At 44.8% G+C, this 25,725-nt stretch overlaps 3 protein-coding genes across 7 annotated transcripts in view; all 3 read right to left on the reverse strand.

Moving 5' to 3' along the window:
- Positions 1-17: 17 nt before the first annotated feature.
- On the reverse strand, positions 18-14,227 carry ikbkg (inhibitor of nuclear factor kappa B kinase regulatory subunit gamma). Of its 3 annotated transcripts, none has more exons than XM_080860824.1 (16): positions 13,963-14,227; positions 12,499-12,683; positions 12,063-12,340; positions 11,656-11,712; positions 11,404-11,493; positions 10,113-10,304; positions 9,469-9,530; positions 7,672-7,722; positions 7,417-7,519; positions 7,058-7,173; positions 6,346-6,498; positions 4,452-4,536; positions 3,787-3,930; positions 1,489-1,625; positions 1,105-1,157; positions 18-821 (listed from the first exon to the last, which is right to left on the reverse strand). In XM_080860824.1, exons 2-16 carry the CDS (start codon positions 12,677-12,679, stop codon positions 688-690), a joined length of 1,836 nt encoding a protein of 611 aa, XP_080716950.1. In that variant the 5' UTR covers positions 12,680-12,683; positions 13,963-14,227; the 3' UTR covers positions 18-687. The 3 variants fall into 3 exon arrangements, with proteins under 3 accessions (XP_080716950.1, XP_080716949.1, XP_080716951.1); XM_080860823.1 differs by having other exon boundaries at positions 4,446-4,536; XM_080860825.1 differs by lacking the exon at positions 11,404-11,493 and having other exon boundaries at positions 4,446-4,536.
- A 344-nt stretch (positions 14,228-14,571) lies between these two features.
- On the reverse strand, positions 14,572-16,902 carry cav4b (caveolin 4b). Of its 3 annotated transcripts, none has more exons than XM_080831981.1 (4): positions 16,821-16,902; positions 15,819-16,067; positions 15,155-15,342; positions 14,572-14,911 (listed from the first exon to the last, which is right to left on the reverse strand). In XM_080831981.1, the coding sequence occupies exons 2-4, from the start codon at positions 16,041-16,043 to the stop codon at positions 14,761-14,763; spliced, it is 564 nt and encodes a 187-aa protein (XP_080688107.1). In that variant the 5' UTR covers positions 16,044-16,067; positions 16,821-16,902; the 3' UTR covers positions 14,572-14,760. The 3 variants fall into 3 exon arrangements, with proteins under 3 accessions (XP_080688107.1, XP_080688108.1, XP_080688109.1); XM_080831982.1 differs by having other exon boundaries at positions 15,819-16,103; positions 16,821-16,871; XM_080831983.1 differs by having other exon boundaries at positions 15,819-16,051; positions 16,821-16,865.
- Positions 16,903-17,898: 996 nt separating this feature from the next.
- Positions 17,899-25,725, reverse strand: part of arhgap4b (Rho GTPase activating protein 4b) — a 40,029-nt gene continuing 32,202 nt past the window's right edge. Inside the window, exons 17-24 of the mRNA XM_080831912.1 lie at positions 25,595-25,700; positions 25,190-25,417; positions 24,769-24,824; positions 24,244-24,415; positions 23,444-23,542; positions 22,238-22,483; positions 21,367-21,439; positions 17,899-20,130 (exon numbers count right to left, since the gene is read on the reverse strand). Coding sequence (XP_080688038.1) covers positions 19,945-20,130; positions 21,367-21,439; positions 22,238-22,483; positions 23,444-23,542; positions 24,244-24,415; positions 24,769-24,824; positions 25,190-25,417; positions 25,595-25,700 — 1,166 coding nt within the window. The 3' untranslated portion in view covers positions 17,899-19,944. The remainder of the gene's footprint in view (positions 20,131-21,366; positions 21,440-22,237; positions 22,484-23,443; positions 23,543-24,243; positions 24,416-24,768; positions 24,825-25,189; positions 25,418-25,594; positions 25,701-25,725) is intronic.

Consider the following 25,725-nt stretch of genomic DNA (forward strand, 5'->3'; position numbering starts at 1 on the left):
ATAAAACAAAGCCAATGTTATATTTACAGTTATATTTATTACTTTAAACCTCTTGCCATAACAACAGTCTATACAAAGTAAAAGCCTCTTTCATGTTTTCATATAATGAATGTAATAGACAATATTCACATAGAAGATTGGCATAGATCCTCAAAGAGTGAGAACATCTTGACAGATGGACAAAAAAACCACAGGCAGAAAGAAACATGGCCACAGACAGACATATGCCAAGAAGCAGACACACATCCATACGTGCATTACATTACAATATGCTGTCACATAGGCAGTATCCTACATTTTTTGTCAATAAGATTTACATATCTATATGTATTCATGTAAGCGTGTAAATCTTATATAATAGTATTTATATAAAATATACACAGCATTGTCACACATACAAAGTTGATGCAATTTTAGATCTGAACAGATATTTCATGACCGGTGCTCATATCAATGTTCCAACGTTGTCTTGATGCTTGACTGTCAGTCAGTAGATTGTGTGCAACAGTGTCCAAAGGTCAAAGGTCACAATATATGTCTCTTGTTCACCTTGCCCAGTCTCTTGTCCTTCTCCTCCAATCAGATGAGTAACTGGTTGTAAGGTAAAGTTCATCGGGTTACCCCCAACCTCCCCCTGCTCATACCCCACCTCCCAACTAAAACTCTCCTCTGCCAGGACGGAGTGTCTCACTGGATGCAGTCCATGACGTGGATCTGAAGGGTGTCCATGTCGGGAGCCTGGTAACGGCACTTTGGGCAGCGGAAGTCAGGCTGCTCCTCAGCACTGCGGAAGGACTGGGGAGGCTGGGCTTGATTGAACTCTAATTTGGGGCAGAGAGAGAGAGAGAGAAACACACACACACACACACACACACACACACACACACACACACACACACACACACACACACACACACACACACACACACACACACACACACACACACACAGAGTTGTAAAAATGTAAACCTGCTTAACCTGGTGGAATTTTTTTGGTCGCTAGCCAAATGAATGCCAAGAATGTATACATGTGTGCTATGTGCAAAATACTTTCATTTTGGAACAAAGAACATGTATTGTGTAAGGTGATAGAGGGTTACTTACGTGCAGGAGCAGGGATGAGCTGGTGTCTGTGCTGCATGGCCTCCAACCGAGCTCTGTGAAACACACACACACACACACACACACGCTCTTTAAACTCTAATATTTGCTGCGCTATAATTAAATGACCATGTCATGTTCAGCCTAAACAACAGAATTTTCCTGCTTCATGCTCAATCCCAGCTAAACACAGCTAGGACAGCTAGAGGCAAATGCGTCAAACGCTTTTGCTAGTTAATACATTTTAATGTATATCTTGTATTTAACCTTTGTATAACCTTCATTTCGGATCTTTTCTGTTTTAAAAACATCACACCACAACAAACCAGTGTAAAAGGCAATGGACGGGGATGCAGTGTGTGGTGTGGCACTCAGGGATTGGCGTACCGGGAGGTGCCCTCCTGCTTGAGCCGTTCGATGTCGGCGTTGGCCCGGTTCAACTGCTCCAGCAGCTCCTCCTTGGTCTGATGCAGCTTCTCCCGGGCGGCCCGCTCCGCCAGGAAATCTGATTTATAGATTTCAGCCTGCGAGACAGAGGACAATAGGAGACTCCATGGGTAAACGAGCTGAGTGTGTGTGTGTCTGTGTGTCTGTGTGTCTGTGTGTCTGTGTGTCTGTGTGTCTGTGTGTCTGTGTGTCTGTGTGTGTGTCTGTGTCTGTGTCTGTGTCTGTGTCTGTGTCTGTGTCTGTGTCTGTGTCTGTGTCTGTGTCTGTGTCTGTGTCTGTGTCTGTGTCTGTGTCTGTGTCTGTGTCTGTGTCTGTGTCTGTGTCTGTGTCTGTGTCTGTGTCTGTGTCTGTGTCTGTGTCTGTGTCTGTGAGAGAGATTATGACAGAGAGTAGTTAACAATTCAAACAGTACTAGGATTTGTTTAGAGGCGATGTATGTGTGTGTATACAGATGTGGACAAAATTGTTGGAACCCTTCCGTTAAAGAAAGAAAAACCCACAATGGTCACTGAAATAACTTGAATCTGACTAAAGTAATAATAAATACAAATTTACTGAAAACAAACTAATGAAAATCAGACATTGCTTTTGAATGTGGTTCAACAGAATAATTAAAAAAAGAAAACTAATGAAACTGGCCTGGACAAAAACTATGGTACCCTTAACTTAATATTTTGCTGCACAACCTTTTGAGGCAATCATTACAATCAAGCTTCACATCTGCATCTGTCAACAGGTATTTTGGCCAACTTCCACAGATGTTCAATAGGATTTAGATCAGGGCTCATAGAAGGCCACTTCAGAATAGACAAATGTTTTGCTTTAAGCCATTCTTGAGTGTTTTAAGCTGTGTGTTTTGGGACATTATCCTGTTGGAGGACCCATGACCTGGCTACGACTGAGACCAAGCTTTCTGACACTTGGCAGCACATTTCGCTCCAGAATGCCTTGATAGTCTTGAGATTTCATTGTACCCTGCACAGAATCAAGACACCCTGTGCAAGATGTAGCAAAGCAGACCCTGAACATAACAGAGCCTCCTCCAGGTTTCACAGTAGGTACAGTGTTCTTTCGTTTATATGCTTCATTTTTGCGTCTGTGAACATAGAGCTGATGTGACTTGCCAAAAAGCTCTAGTTTTGTCTCATCTGTCCAAAGGGCATTCTCCCAGAATCCCTGTGGCTTGTCAATATGCATTTTGGCAAATTCCACTTTTTTATGATTTGCTTTCAACAGTGGTGTCTTCCTAGGTCAACTTTTCATACTGTGACGGATGGTGCGATCTGTCACTGATGTACCTTGACCTTGGAGTTCACCTCTAATCTCTTTGGAAGTTGTTCTGGGCTCTTTGGTTACCATTCGTATTATCTGTATCTTCAATTTGTCATCAATTTTCCCCTTGCAGCCACTTCCAAAGAGGTTAGCTACAGTACCCTGGACCGTAAACTTCTGAATAATATGTGCAACTTTAGTCACACGAATATCAAACTTCTTGGAGATGGTCTTATAGCCTTTAACTTTAACATACGTCTATAATTTTCTTTCTAATCTCCTGAGACAACTCTATCCTTAGCTTTCTGTGGTCCATGTTCAGTGTGGTACACACATGATACCAAACAGCACAGTGACTACTTTTCACCCTTAAAATAGGCAGTCTGACTAAATGCAAGTTTGAAAACACCTGTAATGCTAATTAATGGACACACCTTAGTTTAACATGTCCCTATGGTCAATTTTTTTTTTCTAGGGGTACCATCATTTTTTTCCAGGCCAGTTTCTTAGTTTGTTTTTTAAAATGATTCTGTTGAACCACAATTCAAAAGCAATGTCTGATTTTCATTAGTTTATTTTCAGTAAATGTTTTTCAGTAATTGCTTTTGTCAGTTTCACGTTTTCCAGTGACTACTGTGGGTTTATTCTTTCTTTAACAGAATGGTACTTACAATTTTGTCCAAGTCTATGTAGAGATTCGTTCTCATAAAAGATTGACTGTCAATGTAGTTAAGTCAATATCTGTTTTTTGTGCATATCTTTTGTATGTGTGTGCAGACTACTACACTAAACAGAGAATTGATTGTGTTATGATTCACTGATGACTGTTAAGCTCTCTGATCTACACATATAACCTTCCAGAAACCAAGTTCATTTAATGCTATCCCAGTTCAAATTTTACATAATGTATCACTATACAAAGAGGTGTGTGTGTGTGTGTGTGTGTGTGTGTGTGTTCCGTCCTACCTGTGCAGTGAGCACCGGCACGGTCTCCAGAACGCTCCTCTGCTGTTCCGCCTCCTCCTTGAGCTTGTCTATGAGGTCCTGCTTCAGTGCCAGCGCCTTCTCAGCCTCGACCAGCCGGTTAGCCAGGTCTCCCACCTCGCCGCCCTGCCACATGGCATTAGGGGAGCATATGTCAGAGTCAGCATGCTCGCTGGTTCTCTCTACATCTGCCTCTGTGTGGATCTCTTACACACACACACACACACACACACACACACACACACACACACACACACACACACAGTCACAAGCACACCTGTGTCTGCCTCCACCTGACCCCATCTCACCACCCAGACATGTTGCATGGGGAACACATAGGCCTTGATCTCTCTGACACACACACAGACACACAAACACACAAACAAACACACACACACACACACACACACACACACACACACACACACACACACACACACACACACACCAGTGGAACAGGTTTACCACCTCACACCCCTGATGTGTTAGAATACAAGAAGAAAAAAAAAGCTCTGCTTAGGGGGTGCACGCACACACGCACGCATAACTCTCTACGTAGGCACACACGTGTGGACACACACAGACCATGACCCACAGTCAAAGCAGACCAGGTGACTCGCAGACAAGACACACACACTCACCCTCACTTTGGCTTGATTCTCTGCTTTCAGTTTGGCGTCGTAATCCTGAAACAGACACGTGTACGCGTGCTGAAGCTGAGCCAGCTTCCTCCTGTCAGAGGGCACACAGAAGACGGAGGAGGAGGAAGACAACAGGAGACGGAGGAGGAGGAAGACAACAGGAGACAGAGGAGGAGGAAGACAACAGAAGACAGAGGAGGAAGAAGACAACAGGAGACAGAGGAGGAAGAAGACAACAGGAGACAGAGGAGGAGGAAGACAACAGAAGACAGAGGAGGAGGAAGACAACAGGAGACAGAGGAGGAAGAAGACAACAGGAGACAGAGGAGGAGGGGGACAACAGGAGACAGAGGAGGAGGAAGACAACAGGAGACAGAGGAGCAGGAAGACAACAGGAGACAGAGGAGGAAGAAGACAACAGGAGACAGAGGAGGAGGAAGACAACAGGAGACAGAGGAGCAGGAAGACAACAGGAGACAGAGGAGGAAGAAGACAACAGGAGACAGAGGAGGAGGAAGACAACAGGAGACAGAGGAGGAGGAAGACAACAGGAGACAGAGGAGGAAGAAGACAACAGAAGACAGAGGAGGAGGAAGACAACAGGAGACAGAGGAGGAGGAAGACAACAGGAGACAGAGGAGGAGGGGGACAACAGGAGACAGAGGAGGAGGAAGACAACAGAAGACAGAGGAGGAGGAAGACAACAGGAGACAGAGGAGGAGGAAGACAACAGGAGACAGAGGAGGAGGAAGACAACAAGAGACAGAGGAGGAAGAAGACAACAGGAGACAGAGGAGGAGGAAGACAACAAGAGACAGAGGAGGAAGAAGACAACAGAAGACAGAGGAGGAGGAAGACAACAGGAGACAGAGGAGGAAGAAGACAACAGAAGACAGAGGAGGAGGAAGACAACAGGAGACAGAGGAGGAGGAAGACAACAGGAGACAGAGGAGGAGGAAGACAACAAGAGACAGAGGAGGAAGAAGACAACAGAAGACAGAGGAGGAGGAAGACAACAGGAGACAGAGGAGGAAGAAGACAACAGAAGACAGAGGAGGAGGAAGACAACAGGAGACAGAGGAGGAGGAAGACAACAAGAGACAGAGAGGAAGAGAACAAGAGACAGAGGAGGAAGAAGACAACAGGAGACAGAGGAGGAGGAAAACAGAAGACAGAGGAGGAGGAAGACAACAGGAGACAGAGGAGGAGGGGGACAACAGGAGACAGAGGAGGAGGAAGACAACAGGAGACAGAGGAGGAAGAAGACAACAGGAGACAGAGGAAGAAGACAACAGGAGACAGAGGAGGAGGAAGACAACAGAAGACAGAGGAGGAGGAAGACAACAGGAGACAGAGGAGGAGGAAGACAACAAGAGACAGAGGAGGAGGAAGACAACAGAAGACAGAGGAGGAGGGGGACAACAGGAGACAGAGAGGAAGAGAACAAGAGAGAAGGAAGTTGAATTTCTCTCCATAACACTACATTGTCTCTGCTTCTTTTGATCCTGAAGCGACCCCCCCAGACTCGACGGCACAACAATCAAACCATCAGAGGTCTCAGAATAAAAATGATCTAGTAGCACGATGAAGCGGAGGAATAATACAAAATAAAAAAAATAACATTTCAAGCATCAATCTTGATTCTATTGGTAGGCTTCTATCGTAAAATAAAACCTGCATCATCATAGTATTCTACATGGCATGCATTAAGATTCTCTCATTTACTGCATTTTTGGTATAATTTAGTCACAGTGGACTTACTCTTTCCAAGCAATGAAAAACTAACCAAAATCCCCAAAGCATAGCTGAACTGCGACACAGAAACCCAATATAAATCAGAACGGCGTCCCGAGAGTTGTGATTATGCTGGAGTGTGGACTGGAGGTCCTGTCACTCTCACCTCTCCTCCGTGATGACCAGGCGGTCTTTCTTGAGAGCAGCCTCCAGATTCTGCACCTGCATCAGCAGCTTGTCCACGGTGACGCTGTTCTGTCTCCGCTGCTGTTCCATCTCCTTCTCCAGCGTCTGCAGGGATTCCGTCTTGGAACTCAGCCTGGGGGAGGAGGAGGTGGGAGGAGGAGGAGGAGGAGGAGGAGGAGGTGGGAGGAGGTGTCAGTCAGGATAACATACAGCAACAGCTTAAAGGCATTCAAGTACAAAGAGGTATAGAGCAGAGTGCAATTATAATCCCACTATAAAATCAGGCTGGTTGATTTAGAGAACCTGCATTAAGCATCAATTTCAACTGTCAGTCACAGGATCAGTGTTAGTTGCACTGTAACACACTCCCAACATACACTATATGGACAAAAGTATTTCGGACGCCTGACCATTACACCAACAGGGACTGTCATGACATTGTAGTAAAATACTTTTATACATTCATTCTGTCGAGCATTTATGAGGTCAGGCACTGAGGTTGGATCAATGCTCTACAGAATGAATAGCTGCAAAAGGGGGACCAACTGCGTCTTAAACTATATGTATTTGAATACTATGTCATTGCTGTCCCTGTTGGTGTAATGGTCAGGCGTGCGAAATACTTTTGTCCATAAAGTGTATCTCTCCATCTCACGTCTGGTTCTCTCTCGCTCGCAGACACACTGACGTACTTCTCCTCCGACTCTCTCCTCTTCTCGTCGCTCTTCTCCAGGCAGCTCTGTTTCTCGTGCAGCTCCCCCAGAAGAGACGTCACCTGAGCCTTCAGGGCCTCGCTGTCTTTGGCCAGCTGAAGTACACACAAAAACAGAAAAAAACACACAATTACATTTAGAACAACTACAGGCTGTCACACACAATTCGAATAATTACAATAACTTCACATCTGTACATATATCACACGAGACATGTTGTTTGTATGCAGAATTCTTGTGTGACATTTTTTTCCCATACTGTATGCTGTACGATGAACTACTCGCATGTATACAGTATCTGATTCTTGTCCTTTTGTAACAGTAAGTTTATAGCTAACCTGTGCACAGTCCTTTTCCTTCTGTTTGAGCTGAACCTCGGCTCGGTCCCTGTGCACAGAACTCTTCTGGAGGCAGTCCAGCTTCTCCTCCAGGTCCTTATACCTGCAGGGCCAAACACCCCCTCGATCAATAACGGCTTAGAGTGCAAATCAAAGAAACTAATCCCTCATTCATTACTGCCGGTGTAAGTTTTTCTTTTCACAAATTAGAGTGCCTTGTTTTGTTTTGTCCAACATGACTCCAGCTTCTCTTACCTTTCTTGTGTGGCCTGGAGCTGATCTTTCATCTTGGATAACTGGGAGCCGCTGTGGATTGAAGATAAAAACTCCATTGGTGACACACAGACACACACAGATAAGAGTTCTAAGGCCATTTAGATATAAGACAATGCACACGATGACGTTGAGCAGCAAAATACCTTGTGTGTGTATCAAACTATTTGTAAACACTCAGAATTATCAAGCTTGATAGTAGGATCGTTATTAAGGTTCGTAATTAAGGTCAGATAGAAATTATATCTCATTCTGATATAATTCTTTTTTTTCATAAACCATTCAGAATATATAATAGTAGAGTAAACTAATAATTGACCGATCGCGAAACTCCTCCCTAGAACGGCCCTTGCCCAATCATACCTTAGCAACGGCTACTAAGAGAAGAAGGTCCGACAACTTTGAGGTCTGAGCAGCGTGGTTAAACAGTGTGCCTATGGGACTTGTAGGTATGACATGAGGTACCCTGAGAGCTTAGAGGGATACGTCGGTTTTTTTCCGCTTCCCCAAAGCCCAAAACACAGGCGCAAAAGTGCCAGCTGTGTATTAAACAGTGTGGTCACCCCACACCCAACTAAATATATCGCAAAATACACATAGTCTGCTCCAAAGTAAATCAAGCTGCTTGCTGCCAGCTAGCTATCGCTAGGCATGATGGCTAACTATCTAGTTGAGAGAGAAAATCCCCCAACAGTTATGGTCCATGAATACTTGTATTATTACCACTAGAATAACATAACTAGTCTATCCAACCAAAGTGTTCATGTTAAAAAAAATTAAATGTTAATGTATGTGCCTGTCTAAATGTCACTGTTACTGTCTGTATGATTGCTCGCAGAGCTGTTGAAGCTATCGACAGCAAACGCCAGCATTGAACAAAACTTTTAACGAACACTTTGTAGTTTGTATTTATGCTTAATACAACATTGAACAGAACTTTTAACGAACACTTTGTATGTATGCTGCTGGCGTTCGCAATCGCCAGCTTTGATAGCTCAGCTAGCTAGGATAGTCACCATACATACCTCCAGAGTCTCTCGCCAGAGACGGAATAAATAATAAGAATAATCTTTGGAGGTTATTAGCTAGCTTGAAATATTGTATTGAGATCTTACCCAGTGGTGAAATAACATGACTAGTCTACAAGGTTGTGCTGGTTGCATTTCAATGAAGAGGTCGTAGGGTTTCTATTTTTTTTTTTTTATTGAGACCTGTATGCCTTTGCTTCAATTATTGTTGTGTCCACTTCGTTGTTGATCTTAATATTTTGGATATATCCTTCCACTACATATTGCAGTCCCTTTTGGCTTGATCTGGAGGATACCGCGGAGGTATATCTCCAAAAATCATCACTCATACTGACAGTTATAGCGATCGTACCCGTACTTGCCATGGCTTTAAGGTTGACAGTTCCGTGAATTGTGTCGGACGTAGCAACAATAACTAGGGGGCGGAGCCCTGGCGATCGGTCAATTATCTCTACACCTTGAACAAATCATTTCTAATTACAAACTAATCTGAGTATTTCATTCAAACTAAGCGGTCATCTGAAAAACTTATTATTCACATGTACACAAAGATAGCAGTGTGTTGCAGTGCATAACTTAATGGCCATCTCAACTCTATGTGAACCCCCTTAGCGTGTTATTAAGGCTCGTAAATAAAGACAGTCATAGAAATAATATCATATACTGACATAATTCATAAACCTGAATGGCCATCTCAAATCTATGCGAGCCCCCTAAGCGATAACGAGGAGAGGCAGGAAGGAAGCAGTACCTGTCGGAGGCCATATGTGGGACATCTGACCTTTGAACCGCCTCAGTCATGACAGCTCCACCCTGCGGAGCAAACCAAGCGGAGAGTTATCACCAGCTCTGGCTCGCTACCACAACCACAGGTCACGGAGTTCACTGACGACAACCACAGATTTGTCCCTGCTGTTACAATCACCTGTTCCTGACATAGCGAATAGCGAGGTGTGGGCCCTGGCTAGTCTCTCTAGTGTCAAACTGCTGTCTTGTGTTTCTGGCTGACCTTAGTATACAGCATTGACAAGTGAAACAGCCACATTCAAATGGCCTATAAGTATTAAAACCACTTTAGCTCCAATAGCTCTGTACATAACTTTTCAAATAAAGTCTGGTCATAACAAAGGCATGGTGACAGTTAATATTATGACTGGGGGGGGTGGGGGGTGGGGGGGGGGGGGGGGTTACATAAACACTGGCTAACGGTGATGACCCGAATAAACACAATTAAACTCCAAAGCATATCAAGACATCACAGGCCTTCACAACACATCTATAACACATTACTGACGACTACATTATACTACAGTTCAGTTCACTGTAGTATAATACACTAGCGTAGTATGGTATCGTACAAATGAAGCATTCGACCGCAAAAAGCACGGCAGCTACCTGCAGTGTGAGCTGACTCAGGCGGGTATGCAGCTGCTCCACAGTGCTGAGCAGGCCATCTCTCTGCTTCTCTCCCTCCGCCTTCTCCTTCTCCAGCTCTTCATTCTTCCTCCGTAAGTCTTTCATGTTTTTCTCTAGCTTATCTTTGTGGCTCTTCAGCAGCTGCAGGAACTCATTGGTTCCTTCAGAAGGCTGGGGGGGGGGGGGAGGGCAAATGAGAGGGGTACATTTACTCAGGGGTGCAAGTGAACTGAGAGAGCCGTTCAGAGAGTCGGAGTAAGTAATCAGAGATTGATACTAGACTGGTGGTTCGGGTGGATCAGAGGAGTATTCTGTATCCAAATGTTAAGTGAGCAATGCTGTAGCGCAGTGGTTCTCAAACTGTGGTACGTGTACCACTGGTGGTACACGGCTCCCTCTTGGTGGTACTCAGGAAGTTTTCCCATTTTTTATGACTAGGATATTAATCATTAAATATATTTAAAAATCATTAAAACAACTAGATCCCTATAATTTAAGTTTGTATTTATCTGAGCCATGCTTATTCTCCTGATCAGGCATTACAGTAAGGTAATACCACTTAGTTCCTATTGCGCGGCATGCTACCGAAGGTCAATGATAGTTACAATGGTGGTACTTGGAAAGCCAAATACTTCTGAGGTGGTACTCACGGTGAAACGTTTGAGAACCACTGTTGTAGCGGACCCTTCCTTTTGAGCAACTTAACATAAACTAAGTTCATATTTGGCACATAATTCATAACACAAATAAAAATAGATATTGTTAATCGTATGATTAATTTGAAATGCCCAAAACAACCGTGGTCTTTACATGACAAACATCACCTTTACTATTTACATTACTCTTTGTTATTCTTCATTATTGTTATTCCGGCCACATTAAGATAATAAATCTAACTGATGTAATCATCAGATCATTCATTCCTTTTGGGAAAAAACGCTACATCAAGCACATGATACAGAAGCCTGCAATGAATCACACCTTGTTTAAAGAGAAAGAAACTGGGTGACAGAGAGAGACAAACCGACAAGGAGGGGGGAGTTGAACGGCATCTCATAATTCGTCCCCAGCGAACAAGAAACAGACAGACAGGGAGAAACCAACATGGAAAACGCCATGGAATAATCTCAGTAGCACACCACCACAGGAGAAGTGGGAGATTAAGAAGCTGCAAGGGGCTCAGAGGGTGAGGCATTAAGTTGAGTGCTACTCCAAAAAGCCTGGGATATGAGGGGGGGGGGCGGGGGGGTGATGGGGTGACAAGACTCACCTCTTCATCCCCACATCCCTCCTGAAAGAACGTTAAGTCCTCCATACTGATGGCCAAACTACTGAGAAAACTACTGTCACTCCCACAAGACTGCACACACACACACGCACGCACGCACGCACACACACAGGACCACATGCCCATAGATACATAAACATAAACACACACACACACACACACACACACGGTTGTGGTAGTTGTGTAAACAGAGATAAGCCATGTAATGATAAGGACGCAGAATGTGAGCCTTACCAAACTCCTATGCTTTTCCAAGTCACACTTCTCTGGATTCAAGTGGCCCTCTGCTGACTGCAACAACACAAGACAGAGACAAATAGAGTGACTCAACCAAAAACGACATTTTACTGACAATTACGTTCAAATGCTGGGCGAATGGCTTGTAAATCCACCAAATGATTTTTTCATAGCTTTGCAAACGGTCTTTGTTTCAGGAAAAGGGCTATGTCTGGACAACACTGCACACACACGCATGTGGTCCTGTGTGTGTGTGTGTGTGTGTGTGTGTGTGTGTGTGTGTGTGTGTGTGTGTTTGTATTTGTGTGTGTGGGTGAGGTGCCAGCTGCTTCTGCAGTCTGTAATGCTGCCCTTTTGGCCTTCTTTTGTTGTGTGTGTGTGTGTGCATGGTGTTTGCTTCGTACCTCTTGAGAGTCTTGGAGGCCATTGCTCCTCTCGTCTGAGTCTGGAGCCTGACTTCCTGTTTCTGTGAGGCTAGACTTGCCGCGACTTCCTGGGAGGGCGGCATTGTGGTTGAACTTTCCGAGTAGGACCTGGTTCTCCCCCTGCAGTCGCTCCACCAGGGCTTTGGCCTCGCGGAAGCGACAGCTGAGGAACTCCCTCTCTTCCCTGGCCTTCCTCTGCCATCCCTCCATCTCTCCACATCGCTCCCGCAGGGAGTCATTACTCCTCTTCAGTGCCTCTGATGGGACACAAAAGTGTTGCCTTTACTCACTCTCTTCAGTCACTTTAATCAATTGACTGGCTTTGAAATGCATGTGAGAGAGCGGTTATCTCACAAAAATACACCGTAAGACAAATGCTAATGTGGAAAGGGCCCAGTTATGTTGGTGTTCATACCTTTGAGCTGGCAGTTGTCTCCCACGAGTCGAAGCACCACCTCATTGCCAGCCAGTTCAGGTGGAACACGGAGCGAGCCTTGGGAACTGGGGCCGAGTGACCCATTGCTTCCGGTGCCCACCGCCTCCTCCCCATTCATCTCCCACTGTGAGCTCCCGGTGTGGGGCTGGGGCTGAACCATTAGACTGGGAGGACACGGACAGGTCGATGTGTAAATAAACCACCACTGTCAACCGGTCATATTTAAATGATGTTACTATGATACACGAATGGCATAATGGCGCACGACGCGGTTACGGTATAAACCATGCACGATATCTGCGCCATCTATCTACTTTCGCTTTCATCTAGATCACATAATGCAGGAGTGTAATAGGTATGCAAACCATTATCACTGTAGACCGCGCAAAAGTGTTCAACTATGCAATTATCACTGTATGTATCCATGAAAGACGCAGACGGTCATAGCCTGCCAAACGGTCTCATGATTATATTTGTAAGCTGTGACCGACAATAGTGGTTGGCAATGATGACACCGGCAGAAATGTCAGCATAGCTAGACAACAAGGTTTGCTACACAGCTAGCGATACATAGATATCTTAACATACCAAATTATTGGAAATTATCGCTGGGATAACATTTGAATGTGATGTTAACGTACCTCCCGAAAGAAAAGCTATCGATATTCGAATTTTCGACGTCGGTATTTAACCACACTCCAAGAATTTCACTTACGTACCCGTAGCTAGCTAACATTAACGGTCATTGATATCTGATTTGACATAATGCTACTATCTTTATTTTCATGCTCTCTAGTCTACTAGCTCGATGACCATTCAACTCATGGCGTTTCCCAGCTGATATTAACATTAGCATAGCTTACCGCCACAACAAACAAGTTAGTGAAGGGGCGTGTACCACAAGACTAGATCATTAAGCCAATTTCTAGGTTATCAGGCATTTACCCCTTTACTGTCGTCTTGTCAATCGTTGGCATATTGATACCACGAAGCATATCAAAATCAACTGTTTTATCTAGACTCTAATATGTGACGAACGGTGAATTATTGTATGTGGAAACTGCAAGCTACCAAGCAAATTGCTACGTGGCTAGGTAGCAAAATTTCGTCCTCTTTCCCACATGTATGTATTACTGCCTACGCAAAATAAGGCTTGGTAGCTGTATTTCTAAAACGTGATAGCATGATAACATGATCTCGGAAGTGCATGTCAATAAGCAATTTCGCTCACTAGTTAATAACGGTTATATCTGCGAAATACATTTCACTAGAAGCTTCAAAGGGCAATTATGCTGTTCAGGCTATGTCCGTCCCTATCATAGCACCACAGACAATCAAAACATACAATTCAACATTAGACAGAGAAGATTGTTTAAGGCCATTAAATCAAGTTCACAATCCAACTGGCTTGGTAGCTAACAAGATAATTTAAGACCATCTTACCTATCAACCTGGAGCGATGTGTAGCCAGAAGCAAACTAGCGATAAACAACTATCCTATCTAGCACGCTAGGATAGCTTTCTAACTTTAACGTTGGCTAAATTTGGTCGAGGGCGATAAGGAACGTTAGCTATCTATGAGACTAACGAACCAAAATGACATCTGTCTTTTAAAAAAAAAAAAAATTGTAACGTTAGCTATCTGTCATTATCCTATTCCGAAGAAAAACCACAGTCGAAAATTACAAGCTTCAGTTCAGTTGGCTACAGTATGTTCTAAAATCCGATGCAAGTTGACAAGCTAGGAATTCCCCTAGCTACTTCCGTGTTCCATCATATGACGATTTGTATAGGAGTGGTTCTGGGAAATGTAGTTTTAACCACGAAAACGCTGACCCGAGCAGCAGGGCACTGTTGAGTGAAGTACAATCCTGGGTGAAAGCAGGCGAGGTGGTTGCAAGAGTGGTAGAAACAATGTTTCATTTTATTTACTGTTTCATACAAAATGTACACAAAGAGCTCCATTAACATATACAAGGTTAAGCATGAAAACACTGCTAATATAACGAATTAAACACTTTGTCATACTGTGTTGACATAAATACTGAGTGGTGAAAACTTCACATCCTGAAAATTCATTAGCTAAAGTAAGAGATATTACATTACATGTCCAATAACAGATTACTTGTCCTTCGGTCCCCCCCTTCCAGTTCATCTGCAGAGTAATGTACATAAATCAAGCCGATCTTCAGTCCCATACATGAAAAAACTTTGCTTTGGCAATATCCCCATCACTTCAGGTCAGTCTTTAGAGAGAGAGACGTAAATGCCAGTGCAGCAGCGGGAAACAGATTCACAGAAAGGTGCGATGAAGATGTTGACTACACTCATCCAAATTGATCGCACACAAGGAAGGCAAATGTGACATACTTCAATACAGGGCATCACACACCTAAGTGAGTCAGTGGGAAAGAGAGAGAGAGAGGGAGCGTTAGAGGTTAGAAAGAAAATTATTTTGACAGAAAGAGTAAACAGTGATCACCTTAAATGTTTTAAGCATCAGTATATAAGTCACTCATCAACTTTCATATGCAAGCTTCAGACTTATGGCTTATTGCATTAACATGATCAAATAACAATTCAGTAAGACAGATACTGGAATACCACATCTCAGAGACTTGTGTTGTTACTGTACCAGATATGCAGGCAAGCAAGCAGGGCAAAGAGGCAGCCGGACAGGAGGGATACAGGGACAGCACACAGCAGCGTGAGGCAGCGGTAGCCCCAGATACGTGCTGACTCAAACCCAATGCCACTGTACACCCACACGCGATCGTATGTGTGTGTGGAGATAGGCTCTGCCAAGATATCACTGAACTCCACCTGAAGGACAGAGAAAGAGAGAGAATTGTGAAAATTTAAATGTGTATTTGTAATGTACATATTATGTCAACCTTCTGAAACTTCTGATGCTTCTACAATGCCTCTGACTGGCAGGAAACAATGCCTTTATTACTGTATATTTATTACCATATAGCAAAAATGTGAGCATTGATATTTATTTTAATTTTTTTTCCTTCTTGTAGTTTTCATTACCTTTGTGTAGCATAAATGTTGTCATTGTTTATTTACGCGTTTTATTACCACTGTGTCTACTATTTATGCAACCACTGTCCCAAATGCTTTATATAAGTAACATATTATCATTCGTTGTACAAAGGAGATACTAGTTTGAAAGCCTGCTGATATCCTCGACCATGGCAAGTGACAGGACTTAATTCTTACTATTGCTTATGACCAAAGCAGGATATGCAATTTAGACAGTTCTGAAGTTTTCACATCAACTCAGTCATCCTGACCTTCAAGTGCTTGTTGACTCCGTACTGGTCTCTGATATCGATGTGGGTGAATGACGGTTGAGGACTGGCCGAGGGACTGGATGAGAACTGGGGAGGTGGGGGTGGAGAGGGATACAACCTCATCCCTCCATCGTTATCGTCATTTTCATCTTCACCTTCATCATCATCATCATCATCATCATCATCATCGATGTTACACTCGACCAGGTATTCATCTGACATCATGTTGAAGACTGGAAAGAGGTCACACTGTCAAGAGAAGACAGCAGAGAGCAGCAATGCCCTCTGAAGGCTAAACGATGAAAGTTTTGACGAAAAACTGGAAAATTTGAGTGCTAATAAACCTGCATGGCAATGTTCGTACATACATTCTGTATAACAGTTTGTGCCATGGCACCATGCTGTATCTTATTAGGGTTTGTGGGCTTCACCTCCCTTCTCCCCATTCAAATGTGTGTGTGAGTGTGTGTGTGTGTGTGTGTGTGTGTGTATGTGTGTGTGTCTGTGTGTTTTACTGCATGAAATGTGAGTGATGTGGAATATGAATGATCATGAAGAAATTAAACTATTCTGTATGTTCCTCATGCTTCAGGCTTTGGACCTGATTCATACTACTACTGTCCCGCTGAATGACCCTGTTCCACTAACGTACCACACAGATACACTGCCATGCTGAAACAGGGACGACACACCCTCGTAAGTACGCTTATTTACTCTATGCAATGTAGTTTAAGTAAGCTACAAAGATGACAGAGTACCTGCATAGCAGGATTACACAACAGTCAGAACAGAGAATTATCATTTTTGTCCCCTTATGATTGAAAGTAAATCATAGGAAATTATATTGGTTTGCTCCCCCATTATTTGTTAAGTAATTCATTGAATAAAACGCATAGGTGAGATGACGTGTGTTGGACATGCACGTACAGTACAAATGTGTGTAGTCTATTTTACTTTCTTTACGCTGTGTGGACTTATACCAGTATCCATGCCCTCACTTACCTCTTGTGCCAGTAACCAGTCGAAATCCCACAAAATATAGTTCCACGAAAATATCTCCCGGACAGTGCCTGAGCAAGATGGCTTAATTGATTACTAATCCGGTAGACAATTAATGAGAGTTTGATTGATGGCAACCTTTGCACTCCCTTTCCGACTCACACCTCCAGTTTTGGCCAGTCTAGTGCAGTCTAGTCTATCAACTCAGCCGAGAACCTTGTGTGTGTCACTCATCAGCCTTCCTAAGCAGGGCAGTATTGTAAAGAGATACATGAGGCTGTTACAGCTCAAGTGGGAGACTGAGGGTTACCTCTGCCCTGGGCCCTCTACCGTATGTCTCTGTCTATCTATCCACTTGCGTGTGAGTGTGTTCATGCATGTGTTGTGTGTGCGCGTGTTGGCTAGGCAGCAGTAAGGGAATGAGTGTGGGGTTATTTTGGGGGGTGGAATGACTGGGAAGGGGGCCGGAGAGTAAAAGAAGAGATCAGGTTACCCGACTGTCCATGCCAGTGCCACACACACACACTTGGCTCATGATAACAGGGATGGCCTTTTAATTCAACTTCAATATGACATCACAGGAGGGTAAGGCCCAGGTGTGTTACATGGCTGTAATGGGTGGTTCTGAAAGTCAAAAATGTCTCCAATGTAATTTATTGTGAGCGCCTGTGATTGCTTGCTGCCAGTAGAGAGTTATTTAAAATCCTTTAAAACATGAAATTAAGATCAATATGTTTGAGAACAGAAGAAAACACATGAAAAAAAGACTCAGACAATATTGTAGAATCTATATCATTTATTAATTCAGTACTATGGTTTCAAACGACAATAAATCCAGTGACATCATCAAACAGAGAGCGTGTTGCGTAGGAAAGGATCAGAGTGGGTACCTAGGCGTGTCTGTGACATTTGTGCATCGAGGAACAACAGGAAGTGAGAGGGACCCTGCACTTCCTGTTTCAGTTTCACAGTTTGGTCATTTCTTCTTTTCTGGTCCCTCTATGAATCTCTTTACATGGCAGAAAAGCATACCCCCCAGCCCCCCCCCCCCCCCCCCCCGCACCCTCCCACTCCAATTCCACTGATGTGGACCAGTGAGGCGATGTCTGTTCACAGTTGCCTGCCTGTCCAGCTTTCAGACGCGACACAGAACATGTTAAATGGAGCGGCGCAGGGAATTTGTGGCCATGGCACTTATTTTAGTCTCCACACCTGTTCCAGTGCCAGACTTCTTTCCACTACACTGTGTGTGTGTGTGTGTGTGTGTGTGTGTGTGTGTGTGTGTGTGTGTGTGTGTGTGTGTGTGTGTGTGTGTGTGTGTGTGTGTGTGTGTGTGTGTGTGTGTGTGTATGGGTGTGTGTGTGTGTGTGTGTATGGGTGGCACCTATGGGCATGCTTACTGTGCATGTGTGTGTGTGTGTGTGTGTGTGTGAGTCTGAGTGTATATGTATGTGTGTCTGTCTGTCTGAGTGTGTGTGGCACCTATGAGCATGCTTACCAGGGTGCATTCTCTCATAAGAATGAAAGTTGAGGATCTAAGAAACATGGTTGTCTCAAATTTCTCCTCTCTATTAAATGCTTAAGCACTGCCCTGTGCATGACCTACAGGCGACTCTTAAAGTCATAGGACATAATACCAAAGCAATATACTGCATTATTTCTCTAAATAACAGCCAGTGAATATGCATGTATACCAGATGTGTGTAAAATATGACGGTCCTGTCAATATACTGACGGTTGCTTAGTGCCTGAGACTGAGCGTAATAATGTACCCCTCTCTCTTTCTTTACGCCGCTAACAAAACCCATGACATACACAGAACATTTGGTCAAACAAGATCCATTGCAACAGGAAAAAAATCATGGCTTCGAACTAAGCACAGGGGGCTAGGCATAAATCAAAGTTTGGCACAGGTCAAAAATAAAATGTTGTAACAACCATCAAATTGCTGAATAAACAGTGGAATATCTAGGTAAAGAAAAGTGAGATCTAGCCCCCCACTTACGGGCTACATTGCCCGAGGGGACACAGGTTCAAGTCTGGCCTGATGTCGTTTCCCAATCCTCTCCCCACCTCTTCTCCGCCTCGCTTCCTGTCATATCTTCAACGGTCCTATCAAAATAAAGGCATAAAAAAACCCAAAAATAAATCTTAAACAAAAAAAACAAAACAAAAAAGTGAAATCTGAATCACTCAATTGAGAAAAAGTGTGCAGTCATTGCGATAGCTGTGACTCACTATCTACGCACACAGAGCACACCACATCAGCGCCCACTCACAGCAGCGCCTACTTTCCCCTCGTGGTTATTCTGTGTGACGTGTGCCACGTCTCTAATTCTCGTCATGAATGTCAATTACAACGATGTATACTCGTCCAAAAACGAAGGTACATACACAATTCCGGTCGTCAAGTTTGAGCCCTTTGGTCCCTGAACTGGACTTACTGTATAAGGCTCTCTCACACTGGCCAAACAAACTCAAACAAACTGAAACATAACCAACATTCTGAAGTTTTTCGTTTTAAAATTTGAATTTAGAATGTGAAGTAAATGAGAGGTTACGAATTTCTGTTAAATGAGAAACAACTCATATACTTCGAACTAAAGATCATAAAACGCCATGAACGCTCCACACTCTAGAATCTCTGCCTCACACTTACGGCATAACACACTGATCCGAGGACAACCAACAGCTGCTAGTTGCTGGAGTTGAGGGTATTTGTTGGCGTTTGTTGGGGCTGGGTGAACTTTTTCGCCTTTTTGAGTGCGCCCCTGGCTCAAGTGGGCACCTCACGTATGACATCACTACAACTACAACAAAGCACATCAGACACACACCACAGAACAGCACTGTGACAGATGCACAATGGGATGGCAAGTCAACAGACAGCATATAGTAAGACTATAATATATTGTATGAGTTGGAAAAATATATCTTCTCAATTCTTCAACGCCCCTAGGGACAACAGGCATCCCTTGTCCAAAATGAAAACAGACAATTGATTGGGTATTTTCCCCCTCTCTCTCTTTCTTTCTTTCTCTCTCTCCATGTTGGTGTTACTGTATCCTTTCTTCCTCTCCATTTCAGGGCATCTCCATTTCAAGGCCTCCTTCCATGTGGCCGTCCCTCAGCGTCTGCCTATGAGGCCAAAGACAGGCTTCTTGGGGGCGGTGCGGGGCGCAGGGGGCGGAGAGGAGGTGGAGGCCGGGGAGGGGGCGGAGGGGGCGGGGGCGGCTGTAGCCGCGGCTGCTGTGCCGGGAGGCTGGCGGGAGAGGAGCTCCTTAAAGACAGAGTCCATCTGACGACTGACTTCCTGGAAGGGGGGAGAGAGGAGAGAGACAGAGAGAGAGAGAGAGGGAGAGAGAAAGGAAGAGAGGGAGGGAGAGAGATACAGAGAGAGAAAGTATGGGACTCCGAGAGAGAAGGGAAAAATATATATATTGGAGGAGGAGGGGGAAGTATGCCAGGGAGGGATGAGAGATGAAGAGAGATGAAGGTCAAAAAGAGACAGTGAAAGAGTGAGAGAGTGAGAGAGTGAGAGAGTGAGAGAGTGAGAGAGTGAGAGAGTGAGATAGAGGCAGATAAAGGGAAAGAGATGGGGGGGCACAGGAAGAGAAACAGAGAGACATCACTATTAGAAACATGACGTCCCAGGTGAGAAGCCAAACCTCCCGAGAGTCGTTTGAGTGGCAGGTAGTAAATCAACATGTCGGCACTGTGCCGAGCAACTAAAGCAGCCGCCTGGCTCTATGAGGATCTGGGAGAGAGAGAGAGAGGGAGAGAGAGAGGGAGAGAGAGAGGGAGAGAGAGAGAGAGGGAGTGAGAGGGAGAGAGAGAGAGAGGGAGAGAGAGAGTGAGAGGGAGAGAGAGGGAGAGAGAGAGAGAGAGAGAGTGAGAGGGAGTGAGAGGGAGAGAGAGAGAGAGGGAGAGAGAGAGAGAGAGAGAGTGAGAGGGAGAGAGAGGGAGAGAGGGAGAGAGAGAGAGAGGGAGTGAGAGGGAGAGAGAAGGAGAGAGAGGGAGAGAGAGAGAGAGAGAGAGAGAAAGAGAGGGAGAGAGAGGGAGAGAGAGGGAGAGAGAAAGAGAGGGAGAGAGAGGGAGAGAGAGGGAGAGAGAAAGAGAGGGAGAGAGAGGGAGAGAGAGAGCGAGGGGAGATAGAGGGAGAGAGAGAGAGAGAGAGAGAGAGAGGGAGAGAGAGAGAGAGAGAGAGAGAGAGAGGGAGAGAGAGGAAGAGAAAGAGAGAGGGCCTTCTCTGAGAGCTCATTAGTTGCTGAAGCGGAAGCCTGTCCGTCAGGATTAGTAAGCTTGTAACCCATGTTTTTGTTGAAGGGTGATGTACACATTACAAACACAGCTATTTACATGTCGCCGTCGTCGCCCCCCCCCCCCCCCCCCCCCCGCAAACAAAACTAAACCCACCCCAGGCCTTGTTATGCAGGTGAGTGGGAGGATGTAAGAGTCACTCAGTGAGTAGACACACACACACACACACACACACACACACACTTTATAACACATTTCCCTCACACCCTTCAGAACACACCTTTTCTACCTGAATAGTCTGCTTCTCTGATCCGCCAGGCATTGCCCGCACGCTGTCCAGTGTGTGTCTGCGTTCCTGATTCCTGCAAAACATACACACACACACACACACACACACACAGGAAAAGATCCATTTTTCAGGGGGCTTTAAATATATGTGGGATCGCACTGATCAGACTGAAGACTTTGCTACGGCACATTGCAGAAGAGCAGTTACTTGTGTTTGAAGTTTATATTTTTCTATTATGTTGGGAAAACATCAGATATTGACCCGTTCATGACCCAGTCTGACTAGATCTTGTAATACTGATTGAAATGATGTAATCTATACAATATGATATTTTGTTGTGTCTGAACAACCACTGACTAATGAGTGTGAATTCTATTTGACCTCCTTATGTTTGAGTGTGTGTGAGAGAGAGAGGGAGTGACAATGTATATTCATGTGTGTGTGTCTGCATGTATTTGTGTGTGTGTGTGTGTGTGTGTGTGTGTGTGTGTGTGTGTGTGTGTGTGTGTGTGTGTGTATGTGTGTGTGTCTTTATGTGTATGTATGTTTATGCTAACATGCGCTTGTGGGTGTATGTGTGTATTTGTATATGTGTGTATTTGTATGTGTGTGTATGTATGTATAAGCACACATGCGTTTGTGTGCTTTTGTGTGCATGTGTGTGCATGTGTATGCATGTGTGTGCGTGTGTGTGCGTGTGTGTGCATGTGTGTGCGTTTGTGTGCATGTGTGTGCATGTGTGTGCATGTGTGTGCATGTGTGTGAATGTGTGTGCATGTGTGTGCATGTGTGTGCATGTGTGTGCATGTGTGTGCATGTGTGTGCGTGTGTGTGCATGTGCGTGCATGTGTGTGCATGTGTGTGTGCTCACCCTGAGTGTTGGCGGATGATGCCAGGGGACTGGGGCAGCTGGATCATGCGACCCTCAGGCACCTGCAGGGTGAGCTTACGCACAGGACTGCTGCTCCCGCTACCTCCTCCTCCTACTCCACCTCCTCCCATGCCTCCTCCTATTCCACCTCCTCCCATCCCTCCTCCTATCCCTCCTCCTAGCACCCCAACTCCCAGTCCTCTCTGCCTCCCAGGGAGAGATGCACTGTCACTGTTCACCCGCATGCTGTGAGGAGACAAAGCAAAACAGGAGAAATGGATAGAAGTTAAAGTAAATGCACAAGATGCACACCACGTGTTTGTTTGTGTTATTGGGATCTTAATCAGTTTAAAAGGGCCATAAACTTAGTTCTGTCTTGCAAAAGTACAAAACTATGAAAACTATGGCGTCATCTTAGCAGTTCCCAAGGTTACAGTTTTTGTCAAACTTGGATTCCAACTCTAATAGCCCAAAGGTAATTTCAGCTCAGGCTAACATACATTCATCATGTCTGTGGCACAAAATGGCAGCATGCTGAGTCAGACTGAATGCCTGTGCATCTAATACCCACTATTCTGGCCACTTTCACTGAGGCACACAATGGCAGCACATTCAGTCAGAATAGCCATTGGTTCTTCCACCATGAATATGACCGAAATGGCTGCAGGCCCATTCAGACTGGTGTACGTTTGTGCAGTGTTTAACTAACAACCTAACACGTCTGTCACACAAAATACACAGGCATCCAATAGCCACTGATTACCCCACCATGATTGTGACACTTAATAGATGTGAGCCCACTCAGACTTGATCCATATGAGTGCAGTAGCTATTTATCAACTCAACCTAACTTTGACACAAAATGGCAGCAAGTCTATTCAGAGAACATGTTTGTACAGTAGCTACCAACCAAGCCCCAATTACTGTGGCACAAAATGGCAGAATATCTATTCAAACGGATGTGTGTGTGTTTTTGGGACCATAAATCCTTAAAAAACATTGACAATAAAATGGCTGCATGTCCATTAAAGCTGTGTGTGTGTGTGTGTGTGTGTGTGTGTGTGTGTGTGTGTGTGTGTGTGTGTGTGTGTGTGTGTGTGTGTGTGTGTGTGTGTGTGTGTGTGTGAGTGTGTGTGTGTGTGAGTGTGTGTGTGTGTGTGTGTGTGTGTGTGTGTGTGTGTGTGTGTGTGTGTGTGTGTGTCCCACCGTGTGCTGTGCTCGCCCAGTTGCTGCTCCTCTGCCAGGTTGCCAGTGCTCCCTCCTCTATTCTCTTCCCTCCTTCCTCTCTCCAGCTTCCTCTCCACCCTGGCACAAGAGGAGAGACGTCATACCCCACTCATCAGCTCAGTCACACACACACACACACACACACACACACACTCACACTCACACTCACACTCACACGCACACGCACACGCACACGCACACACACTCACGCACACGCACACGCACACGCACACGCACACGCACACGCACGCACACACATACACACTCGCACAAAACTCTAAACCATCCTTTTCTCAATCCAGCTCCTTGGGCCACCCAAGCTCTGGAAAATTCTATTTCATCCCCGCTCTAAGCAATCGTGATTGAAATCAGTGCATTTATGGCGCTCTTGATGAACACAAAATGGCAGCAAGTCTATTCAGAGAACATGTTTGTACAGTAGCTACCAACCCAGCCCCAATTACTGTGGCACAAAATGGCAGAATATCTATTCAAACGGATGTGTGTGTGTTTTTGGAACCATAAATCCATAAAAACATTGACAACAAAATGGCTGCATGTCCGAGGTGTGATTAGCTTATCAAGAGTGTCACGGATGAGGCCATTCAGGCACGCAGAGCAGGGAATAAAAGGAAACAGGAAGAGTATTGAGAACCTCTGCTCTATTGCACACAGACACACACACACACACACACACACACACACACCACACACACAGACAGACACACACACACACACACACACACACACACACACACACACACAGTGAATAAGCTTACCCTTCTGACACGCTGATGTACTTATGGGGGATGAGGCCTTTCACTCCACCCACTTCTCCTCTCCACCAATCAGCGGAGGCTTTGCTGTGCAGCAGGAGGTGGTCCCCCTGTTTAAACGACAGCTCGGCTGCAGAGCGTGCGACATAATCAAACATGGCCACCGCGTCCCACTCTGCCCCGCACACACACACACACACACACACACACACACACACACACACACACACACACACACAGGCAGTACAAGACACAGAGCACACGGCACGCCATGGAAGTGAAGCAAATGCACACACATAACATATACACACACAGACACGTACGTACATGAAGACACACACACACAATTTAGAGAATGAACACAAGGAAGAATATGTATCTACTATGTTTAAAGAGACATTTGTGGTACACGTCAGTTATTGCAAGTTTTGTGTGTGTGTGTGTGTGTGTGTGTGTGTGTGTGTGTGTTTGTGTGTTTGTGTGTGTGTGTGTGTGTGTGCATGCTTGTGTGAGTTTGTACTCTCTCACCATCTTCACTGTGGGTATGCTCTGTCTCTCCTTCCCCCTCCTCAGTAATAGGTTCACTATGAAAAGATAAACAGCAGTGGAAACGGCCTTAACGTCACACACTGCTATAGCTGTTACAGCTTTTAATGAGAAATGCAGGACCACACAAATATCATAAATTCTCCTTCACAGTACTCACTTACACATTCACTAATTTGAGCCTAATGAAAACTTAAATCTTAAATCACTTCACAGAACCTTAGTGAGATTAATACTGATCTATATGATGATTGTTGTAGTCTGTGGTTGTAAAATAAAGTTTTAACCCTAAAAAAAAACCCTCTAACCCTTTTTATACATACATACATACATATACATTTATACATTTAATTATATTATAATTTTTAATTATATATTATTTATTGAATATATTGTCACCCACCAGTACTCTTGTTCCAGGGTCATGCACTTCTCGTAGACGGGCCCCGGGAGCTCGGTGGGCCCAGAGAAGATGCTCTCATGCTGGATGATCATCGTCTTGACCAGGGCGTTGATCTGGGGCTGCAGGGTGACGGCGTCCCCTGACTCGGCTCCCCGCAGCAGGCTGGGCCCGAAGCACACGGCCAGGTTGTAGGGCTGCATCATGTTCTCATCACTGTACTGGGAGACACTGCAATGCAGACACACACACACAAATACACACACACACACACACACACACACACACACACACACACACACACACACACACACACACACACACACACACACACACACACATTAATATGATACTCCCTCTGCAACTGTTTAAAAATGACTGTACCAAAGAGTTGTAGCTTTCACTCACTGATGGAGGAAGGCAAAGAGGTATCGCATGACGATGACTATTTGCCTCGGGAAGCTGGAGACCAGCGTCTTGATCTGGGAGGCTCTCTCTGTCATGTTCTCAATCTCTGCAGGAGAAACACAGCCAGTGTG

This window comes from Sprattus sprattus (genome assembly GCF_963457725.1).
Source record: "Sprattus sprattus genome assembly, chromosome: 2".
In the NCBI taxonomy this organism is placed as follows: Eukaryota; Metazoa; Chordata; class Actinopteri; order Clupeiformes; family Clupeidae; genus Sprattus; species Sprattus sprattus.